This window comes from Triplophysa rosa, linkage group LG22, assembly GCF_024868665.1.
Source record: "Triplophysa rosa linkage group LG22, Trosa_1v2, whole genome shotgun sequence".
Classification (NCBI taxonomy): domain Eukaryota; kingdom Metazoa; phylum Chordata; class Actinopteri; order Cypriniformes; family Nemacheilidae; genus Triplophysa; species Triplophysa rosa.
Genome location: NC_079911.1, coordinates 18299461 through 18310109, shown reverse-complemented (window position 1 = coordinate 18310109; position 10649 = coordinate 18299461). Strand labels below are relative to the sequence as shown.

The following is a 10649-nucleotide window of genomic DNA, read 5'->3' as shown; positions in this document are numbered from 1 at the left end:
TGAATAATATTAATAACAAATGATGATACGTAGTATTTGTAATTTACCTAGATATTCCTAAAAATACAATAAATTCATATATATTTACCATTTATTTACTTATATTAATAACAAATAACGATGTGTATTATTTATATTGATGTGATTTCTAAAAAAAAACATTCCAAGAAAGCATATAATATTTATTTTAGAATGAATTCAGCATTGTGCCAAAGTATAGATGTATAGATATTCATTTTTTTGTTGTTGTCGCGTAGATGAAGACGAGGACATCTGCTGGTTTCAATGGGGAAAAGATGATGTGTTGACAAGAGGCCTTAACCTAAACTGAGAATATTTTTATTTGCTAGACATAACTGACTGTACTGTTCACTCAAATAAATGTGCAAAATGTTGAAGATCATGTACAAACGTTCAAATAGTTACTATAACCATTAAATAATATATAACATAAATCAATAAGTGCACCTGTACGTTTGGTTGAAAAAGGCTGTATTTGAATGTAAGTTTTGTTTAAAGGAAGAAGAAACTGTAATCTTCAGAGACTTGCTCATTGACTAAGGACATTTATTTTGAAATCTAAGTTCGGCTGTGACGCCAGTGGGCATGCGCAGTATGTCTCCTTCACTTTGTCCTGCAGCAGTAGTTAGGAGTCAAATCTGAAATACAGGAAACTCTAAAGCTTTTGCTTTTTCACATCATCTTTTTCTCTCGATCACAACAACAACAGCATCATCGGTATGCCTTTATCCTCTTATTATTATTCTAACCAGCGCTTCAAACAATACAGAGTTAAATATTTGCTATAGTTGTTGTTTAGGGTTGCATGTGGTAGTTAATGGCAAGCACATCAGATCCTTTAATACCTAACTAATAATCTCAGCCTAAAAGGATTTGAAACTCTTTATTCAAAACCAGCTTTATAGTTCTGTGCTGTTAACAACTTTAATAATAATATATGAAGTTTTTTTATTGTCTGTATTCCATTAGTTTTTTTTTTTTTGCATATGAATGAGTCTTAAAGGTTTTACCTTCATTCATGATTAGATTATGAAGGACACGCCCCCTCACGGACAGACATGACTGTGCATCTGTGTTTGCTACATTTTTTAGGGTTAGTGAGGCACATATCTGATTCTGATCTTAGTTATTTAACCAAAGGGAAATGTTACTGATAAAAGCATGCACATCATTTGCAAACCACCAAAGTGAGAATCCTTTTTGAGCAATTATCAATGGTCAGTTATGTTGACCCTCTTTATCTCTTGAACTAAACTTTGTAAAATAAAACATTGTCAGGTCCTGCATGTGTCACTCCCAATCATCGATCATAATAGATTTCAAAATATTGCGTACAAAAAGGCTCAAACAAAGGCCCTTAAGATATGTTTAATATGTTTAGAATCTTAATAATGTATTTAAATGTTTAGGTAAAATAGTAAAAATACCCAAGCATTTTTCCTTGTATGTTTGTGTTAGACACAATGGCTGTTCCTCCTGCATACTCTGATCTGGGCAAAGCAGCCAAAGACATCTTCAGCAAGGGTTACGGTGAGTACTTTGTCTTGTACTATGAATGATACTTTCTAAAGCAATTGGCGTTGTTTTACAGCATACTTTTCTTTTTGCAGGTTTTGGCATTGTGAAGTTGGACCTCAAGACGACAGCTCAGAATGGAGTTGTGAGTTAAATTTTTTTTTTTAGAGATAGGTTTGCTGTGTAAACGGCAACGGTGATGCAGCTTCTTGGAAAATTCATTTAGATGGTAAGATTATTATAAGAGTGACAGTGTATGTGGGCAGCGTTTACCATCAGGACCCAACTGTCTCTGTGGTCGACATACACACATCATTGACCTCGTGTGAACTTTTTGTCTGTGCGGTGTGGTATTCATTTTGTTCACATGACCACTTCACATACGTAACACACAGTACCCCCTCATCCGTTCTGTGGGTTCTGTGCTTAATATCATTCATTTACATCACAGATCATATCTGTCATACAGTCCTGTCATGTCACCATACTCTTCTGTTTTCCTAATCTTTTAGATTGAAAGTCTCGTATTTTAATATAACATGTTCGTTTTTATTTTATAGCTGATTTTAAACATCTGTAACATGTTCACCGATAAACCATTTTGAAAATTATAAATTAATTTATCACCACAAGTGGTTGATTTATCAAATGGTTTGGAAAATAAATGAAATGATGATTTATGTGAAATAACAAATCTATAGTGTTTTGTCCATTTTTAAACAAAAAGTACAGTTCACAGGAATGAATGAATTCAGATATCGGGAAAGACATTATAAAAACGAGAACACAAAAAATACTTTTTATTTCATATGTCCCAATAACACCCATATTGATTATAGAAAAAGCAAAAAACTGCTAATCTTTGGCAATGCTGTTATAATCGCTGATATTAAATTATAAATATGTATATTTTTCTTCCTAATAAATTGTAATTGACCTTCAGGAGTTCAACACATCTGGATCCACCAACACTGACACAGGCAAAGCTGGTGGGACTTTGGAGACCAAGTATAAGATGAAAGATCTTGGACTGACCTTGAACCAGAAGTGGAACACGGATAACATGCTGAGCACAGAGATCTCCGTGGAAGATCAGGTCTGTACATGAAGCTCTCGTCTTCACCTGTCTGTCACACATGCTGACTTACTGAAGCATTCCTGTCAATCATCTGTTTTCTCAGCTCGCACAGGGATTAAAAGTGGCCTTGGATACGTCTTTTGTACCGAACACAGGGTGAGCTGCTTTTACAATATTCTGGGTTGATTTCTTATGTCTTATGGTTGTGTTTTTAATATCTACAGAATGATTTCGTCCCTTACTTTAAAACAAAATGCATGTAAAATTAATGTATACTTCGAATGGAAACATCATAAAACAAAACAGGCGAACCCACAATAATTAAATGTGTAACACAAGCAGATGTTCATTCACTTAGAAATGAAAAGCATTGAAACGATGCAATTTTTTTCAGCAAGAAGAGCGGTAAGCTGAAGAGCAGCTACAAGCGCGAGTTCGTCAACCTGAGCTGTGATGTGGATTTCGAGGGCCCGGTCGTGCACTCCGCGGCAGTTCTGGGCTATGAAGGGTGGCTGGTGGGATACCAGATGGCGTTTGACACAGCCAAGTCCAAACTGGTGCAGAATAACTTTGCTCTGGGCTACAAGACCGGAGACTTCCAGCTTCACACCAACGTGTGAGTATCAAGAAAGTGACACCGAGGAGAGTTTTTCAGTAACCAAAAAGCATATCCAGAGAATATATATACCTCTATATGTGTATAAACATTTAGATTATATAAATTCGATTTAATCTTGGCATATATAATACAAAAGATTCTATATTTAAAGAATACAATATTTTTTAGGATGTTTATTATCTGTCACTGCTGGTAATCGATTTATAAATATGGTAAGAATAGTAATGATGATTGTCAATAATTGGTGAAGTTAAATATAAAATGATTTAAAGGGATATTTCAGAGGCAAACCAAAATTTGCCCATGTTTTACTCACCCTCAAGGTATCCTGACTGAATATGACTTTCACCTTGAAGAATAATGCAGTCGGAGTTATAATACCACGTATCATTTTTCTTCCAAGCGGTTGAATGGGAGTGAACGGGTGTTGAGTTTTGAAGCTCCAAAAAGTGCATCCATCCATCAAAGAACTGTTCCACACGGCTCCGTGGTCTTAACGAAGGTCTTCTGATGCGAATCGATGCGTTTGTTTAAGAGAAATATACACATCGATTCGCATCAGAAGACCTTCGTTAAGACCACGGTATTAAAACTCTGACTGCATTATTCTTCAAGAAGAAAGTCATATTCAGTCAGAGTAAAACACGTGGAAATTTTGTTTTGCCTCTGAAATATCCCTTTAAAGGCTGTGTATTGGTGAGATATTTCAAGCATGTTTCAGATATATTGACACAAGTGTTTCATGTGTCAATCAGTAATGATGGAGCCGAGTTTGGCGGTTCGGTCTATCAGAAAGTGAACGATCAACTGGAGACGGCCATCACTTTGGCTTGGACCGCCGGCAGCAACAACACACGCTTCGGAGTGGCTGCAAAGTACCAATTAGATGCAGACGCCTCTGTGTCTGTAAGTTCAGGATGTTAACACATGCATGCGTTATGTTTTAAAGGAAGAGTTTACCCAAATATGAACATTCTCTCATATTTTCTCAACCTCATGCCACCTCATATACATCTGGGATGGCATGAGGGAGAGCAAATTATAAGATGTATTTTATTTGAAACTTTTGCAGGTTGCAGTAGGCTTTAGATCTTGTATTACCAGACTATCTGTAACGGTTTATTTTCTCAAAACAGGCCAAGGTGAACAACGCCAGTCTGATAGGAGTGGGTTACACTCAGAGTCTAAGACCCGGTAATCGTCTCAGTTTTCAGCCTTTAATCTTTGTGTTTGATCATTGTCTTGGTTTGTTTTCCTGTTTCTTTCTGTTGTTTGTATACTGTGCACAGTATGTAAATTTTTACGTGCATATAATACCTGGATGACCAACTACATTAGCTAAAAATACACCGTGAACAACCACATGCGCTCTTATATGACCACAATAGAGCATCCATTACAAACATGTTTTTATAGCCGTTAATCTCCGTGCAACTTTAAACGCCTTCTCTCTGTCATTGTGCAGGAGTAAAACTCACTCTGTCAGCTCTCATCGACGGGAAGAACTTCAACACCGGCGGACACAAAGTCGGATTGGGCTTCGAGCTGGAAGCGTAGCTGCGCTTCCACACCCCTCACGCCATCCCAGAATAATTGAACACCCCATCACACACTAACACTCGATGACTAAGAACTCTTAGCATGTTGATGATTGCCTGTAAGACACTTAAGGATCTGATCCAGGCCAAGCGTAAGATCTGCCCTTCTAAGGGAAATATTTGTCGTCTAATTGATTATGTAAGGATGTTTGATACAAAAATCAAATGAGGGCCGTATTTGTGTAGAGCACCTGGGGTAAACCGAAATACACAAGTAGTGATAGGTTTGCAAGCACTGTGCGTATACGTAATAGAAATATTTGAAGGCTTTTTGGCCTCCAGTGTGTGTTTTTTAGAGCGTTTGATGTGAGAAGTCTAGTAGTTGCATGGCAGTTGCTTGTGGTTTTTTTCTCAGAGAGAGCTGGGCGACACTGCACTTTATCTAGTGTTATAGTCACAGGAAACTGAACAGACTCTGTGTATTTATAGAGTATGCACACTTTCTCACACACTCATTGACTGTAAGAGAGCAACATTCTGCACCAGCGAACCAACTTCATTTTTAAAAGAGAGAATTTACCCCAAAAGGAAAATTCGTACATCATTTATTCACCATCCTGTCTTAAAATATCTTCCTTTGTGTTCCACAGCAGAAATAAAATCATGCAGATTTCTAAAGAAAGTCAAACGGGGTTTCATGTCTTGTGGTTACCTACATTCTTCAATATATCTTCTTTTGTGTTCTGCAGAAGAAAGTCTTACAGGTTTGAAATGACATGATGATGAGTAATTGATGAAAGGATTTTCATTTTTGGGTGAACGATCCCTTTACTGTATGATCACAGACATTAATACGTATACTGAGTACTGACATCTTGTTCACATGTCGTTCATAAACCGATTCTCTCGTAGTCCGATTGAAATGAATGCGACAGATTATGTAAGAATGGATTTATGAATGATACTCAGATTTACATTCATTCCTTCTGTTTCACCAAAGCGCTTACTATGAACACAAATTTTATGGTTATCCTTGCGGAAACCTCATTCTGTCCAACTTGAAAGATGAGAGATTCCAATAAATGAAAAAGAAACAGTTGCGTTGTTTTGTGTTATTTCCCATGGAAGATCATAGATCCACTTCACAGTGCACATTATGAGTGAGAAAATACTTCATGTCATTTGTTTGCATTTCTCAACAGTTTTTTACATAAAAATGTTGAATGAAATGACCGTCATTAATTAGTCTCCTGTCTGAGTAATATCCCATCTGCACAGCAGACTCCGAGGATCAGAGAAGATTCACCTTCGCCACAACCTGCCTGCATCCGCTATGAGAGAACTCCAGCTCGCCTACCATATAATAGGAAAGTTCCTCCGCAAGTCTTTCTACGTGTGAGCGGTCGGGATAAAATCCTTCTCTGGACATCTCGTCCGTAAAACAGTCCATGACGTGGCTTTTCTCTAAAAGCGTGAAAGGTATTAATTCCACTTCTTGAAATATCTGGTGGTACCCGTGCAGGTAGTTGCGCAGCCATGGGGTCAGTTCTTGAGTCAAGCTCAAGGGTCCTGATGCGGAGACGCTGGAGTTGTGAAGGACGAATTTGGTGATGTCATCATGCCCCAGGTTGCCAATGAGAATGTAGATTGCATTCAAGTATTCGTTGTTGTTTTGGGGACGAATGACATCGCGCAACGTGTCCAGCAACTCGCCGGGCATGTGTTCCACTTCATCGAAGATGAACAGCGGTATCTTCTCTTCTTCCTCAGCTTGAGTGACCGTCATTGAGATCTGGTCGCTCAGAGCTTTTATACATCGTGGGATATCGTCATCTGTTGGGCAATGGTGTAGAACAAAGTATTGCATCACTAACTGGTCGCCAACCACTGAACGGAAATGCTGAGCCAACAAGCGACCGACGTGGCTCTTACCAACTCCCGTAGGTCCGTGAAGCGACAACACCAAAGGTTTATTGTGAACGTAAGTCGACAGGTAATCTTGCAAGTGACCCAGAAGTCTCTCAGTGGCTTCCTGTTGGCCGAACACTTCTCTTTTAAGAGTCTTTTCCAGTCCGTCTAGATCATACTTGAGCACGTGGTCGTCCAGGTTCTCGATGGCATTGTAAATCTGTAGAAAGACAATTACGCACAACAAGTACAGGCATTTCTTCGCTTGGCTGCGCTCTTTTGTCGGTACGGCTCTCAAATTGTTGTTGGGATACAAAACTCGCCCCTTCCGTTTCCTCCGTTTGCGAGGGGAAGATAGGTTACTGTTGATGGGAATATCATCAAACGTGAAAACTTTAGGGCTGGAGGAGCGTGAAGATGCGAAGATCTGGGACGCAGACGCTATCGTGATCTCCATGCGACGTTTCTTGAGGGCCTGGTATTTCTGGCGAATCCGCACCATGGCGCGTACGCTGGAGGAGAACTGGGAAAACGTCGCTGTACCGTTTTCTTTGGTCTCTTTCATTGGGTTCTCCGTCAGTCTGTCGGCTAGGTCGTGTTCTTCCATCTGTCAGAACGAAAGCAGAAATATGGAGATGAAACTTTCAGGATGACTTAAATCGAGCATGTTGTTTAAAGTGGCTAAAGGTGGTAATCTTATTTTCAAGCAAGAGCGTGGTAATCCAATGCATTCGAAAAAATAAGAGATCACCACAGACATAAACAATTTACACTTAAAGAAACTTTACGGTATTGCTTCAACCCAACAATGGGGTGGAACGACCCAGCATCTTTTTGTGGAGATTAGAAAATAAAAAAAAGAAGCAATATTTGATATTTCCAGACACTATACAAAACTATTTACATTGCATTTAGGTTATACATGTTCATCAACAAAAAATGATATAATATTCTATATTTTATATGTAAAAATATAGAAAATCTTATCTATTAATGTGGGCACCATTATGCTCTTAAAAATAAAGTTTCTAAACGGGTTCTTTACATCGGAACTATTTTTTCTTGCATTTTTATCGTCTACAATCATTTTTTCACCGAAAATAATTTTTTAAATGTTTGGCACCTTTCTTTTTAAAAGTATAATACAAGTAATTTAAGTCTGCCTTGCTGTCCAATTTCTTCTTTGTATATCAATGAAAAAACACCACCACCACATGCACATCAAGTCACTGAATGAAGAATCTGTTCATACATGATGACTCATACTATCTACACAGTCTGAATCATGCAAGATGAACCTTCTATTTTGAGACACTTCACGAAATAAAAACTGAAAGGCCAGTACAGTTATAAGTAGAGACGTGTTGCGGTTACATCGATTTCCATTTGAACACTTTAACTCTAGACACATTGCCTGGACACTGACTGACCGGGCAATGTCTGTAACTATACATATGCAAACGATACGCCGTTTAAAGCAGTCTCATCTGTAATGGAAACAAAGAGGCTCGGTTCCAACAAAAGACATGCTTGTTTTGTCCATCAGGTATCTAATGACAAAAGCTGCAGATTCAGATTCCTACGAGACCTCTCGGTTTTCCCAACTACACTGGAACCTTTTCCAGGAAGAAAGAAAAGAAATATCACACACACAAAAAAAGAGTGAACGTTGAGCAAACTCTCGTGTTAAACCCTCTCCAAAAGATCTCGGGCATATTTGAACACGGTTTTCTTCTGCAAACACTTAGCATTCCTCGCATTCTGCTTTTCCTTCATGGAGACCTTTGCCAAAGCAGATACGGTTTCCTTCCTGGCCGTTGTTTTCTGCTTTCCTCACACCCCTGGAGGGCAATAAAATAACCACTGAGCCGTACTCACACTAAATCATGACCCTGCGTGAGCGGGCTGCAAACTGCACGTTTCCCACAGCTTTGAAATCTCTCAATGAGAGTATCAGGTCATGAACAAACTAGCTTTGTCTGTTCTTGGTGTCTTCTGCTTTAGGTTGAGACCACTGAGATAGAGGAAGTTTTGAAGTTAAGAAAAGACTGTTGTTTCTGCTGCAGTGGTTCAACTTTATCAGATGCATCAGGCATCTAGAAAGACAAACGCAAAGAGAGGGAAAACTATAAAGAGTGGGGATTAAAAAACAGTTTGCTTACCTTTAGTAAACAGTGTGAAGAACTGCTGATATGAGGGGTTGAAACCTCAAATTCCTACAGTGTGAGAGAGGAGACGAGAGGAGAGAGAGAGAGAGAGAGATTTGGGGGGTGACTTCCTCACGACTATAGGCAATTTAACCAGCAACAAGCTCTGCCTCCTTCATGAGCATTCTCGAACACCACGCCCACACTATCATGTAAAAAACTGTGTGTGTGTGACTTTAAAAAACGTTTGTTGCACTTTGTTGTTTGTCTTGTTGTCCAGAGGATGAAACGGTGTAATTTGTTACATAGCTTTGTTTTGTTTTCTTAGTGTTCGGTGACAAAATAAAATATAAATAACATAATAAAACAAAGATTTCAGCTTATATTTTACACAAATTTATATTTTAGTTTTTATTATTGTAAATATAAAATGATTTATTGCTGTATATTTTATTTATTATTAGATTTCTATATTTATTTTCCAAGGGTTTTTTGTTTAAGTTTGAGCAATTTTGCTGTGCTTTTGTCATTATATTATTTATTTTGTAATCATTATTTATTTGAATTTATTACATTTTGTTAAGCTTAGTTTTGAGTGCCTCAGGTTTTCAAATAATATCTAGGCCTATGTTTTATTTTATTTCAATTAAGATCGATGTTTGTTTTTCTCGTCTCATATTTTGCGCTTACTATAATTCGTTTCGATGGACCTGCAGTTAAAGTACAACCATTTAAATGTATTTCATTTCAGAAACATCTGCATGAATGTTAATGATCGAAACAGTGTTCAAATAGTTTATACAGCGTCACACTGCAACACAGGTCAACTTTTGGGGGGGGTTCCTATAAGGAAGGAATAATGTATTCCTGTAAAAGAACAGCACGGGACAACTCATTTAATCCAAAGATTGTTCTTACGCATGCAAACAGTAGAATGTGTTTAACGTCTTCTTTGTGAATCACTCTAGAAAGTGGTTTAGATAAACGAACAGCCCACATGACTAAGTTTAACTCATATGGGGTGTTAATGTCACCTGCTGTGTGAAGGCTGCAGTTTATCAGGGTTGAGTTCCAGTCAATAGTTACTTAGAAAACAGTGATGCGTGTTTGAAGGGTTTCAGATAAAATATGCAAATATAGCAGCGTTCTGTAGAACCAGTGTTTGCACATCGAACCATCACAGATTAGATTGTGTTCGATTTCTTTACGGACATGTTTGTAGGTTAACAAAGTGTAGTGTTGCTCATTTACTTGGTTCTCAAGGCCCCAACAAATACCAACTTTGAAAGATTTTAAGGATGGCTTTTGACTTTAAAATGTTGGGGCACATGAGTACTGACTCTGTTTAACTTTATGTCTTTTGATATTTGTTCCCAGTTTTATAAACAGCTAGCTTGTGGAATAACACATTTCATGGTCATCAAATATGATATTGCATTATTATAAATCAAACGTTGTACCCGATTGAAGTAAAATAAAGATACATAATTATATAATCTAGCATTTTCTACAATAATGCAGTGTTGGTTAAGATGCCACAACATATTGCATATCATGTTTTCCATTTACATTTACCAAATCTATTATTTTGGCCATCTTAGTATTTTCACCCCAGCTGAGCCAGTTATTTATATCTTTTGATGTAGCGAGTGGAAAATATCAGTTTACATTTTTGTATTTTTGGCATTATTTGTAATAATCCAGTGAGATCATTATCCATCTATTTTTACACGAAGAAAGAGAAGAAACTGAGACAAATCCAGAAGAACAGTGGCAATGTTTCCAAGGCGCTTAAAGACACCTACCTCCACACACAAAGCGCC

The 10649-nt window shown here is 37.8% G+C and overlaps 2 protein-coding genes across 2 annotated transcripts; one reads left to right on the top strand and one right to left on the bottom strand.

Moving 5' to 3' along the window:
- The first annotated feature begins 606 nt into the window (after positions 1-606).
- Positions 607-5867, top strand: zgc:56235 (Voltage-dependent anion-selective channel protein 2-like). Its single transcript, XM_057321754.1, has 9 exons — positions 607-738; positions 1480-1551; positions 1632-1681; positions 2480-2632; positions 2718-2770; positions 3009-3230; positions 3989-4139; positions 4370-4427; positions 4699-5867. Exons 2-9 carry the CDS (start codon positions 1485-1487, stop codon positions 4788-4790), a joined length of 846 nt encoding a protein of 281 aa, XP_057177737.1. The 5' UTR covers positions 607-738; positions 1480-1484; the 3' UTR covers positions 4791-5867.
- Positions 5868-5990: 123 nt separating this feature from the next.
- On the bottom strand, positions 5991-8958 carry tor4aa (torsin family 4, member Aa). The gene is made up of 2 exons (XM_057321753.1): positions 8842-8958; positions 5991-7286 (listed from the first exon to the last, which is right to left on the bottom strand). The coding sequence occupies exon 2, from the start codon at positions 7284-7286 to the stop codon at positions 6063-6065; it is 1224 nt and encodes a 407-aa protein (XP_057177736.1). The 5' UTR covers positions 8842-8958; the 3' UTR covers positions 5991-6062.
- Positions 8959-10649: the final 1691 nt, after the last annotated feature.

Bases quoted from the DNA above. Each gene is read 5' to 3' on its own strand.
- zgc:56235 (XM_057321754.1), top strand. From the start codon at position 1,485: ATGGCTGTTCCTCCTGCATACTCTGATCTGGGCAAAGCAGCCAAAGAC. The intron at 2,633-2,717 runs GTCTGTACATGA...CTGTTTTCTCAG, and splicing joins AGATCTCCGTGGAAGATCAG to CTCGCACAGGGATTAAAAGT. The intron at 4,140-4,369 runs GTAAGTTCAGGA...TTCTCAAAACAG, and splicing joins ATGCAGACGCCTCTGTGTCT to GCCAAGGTGAACAACGCCAG.
- tor4aa (XM_057321753.1), bottom strand. From the start codon at position 7,286: ATGGAAGAACACGACCTAGCCGACAGACTGACGGAGAACCCAATGAAA.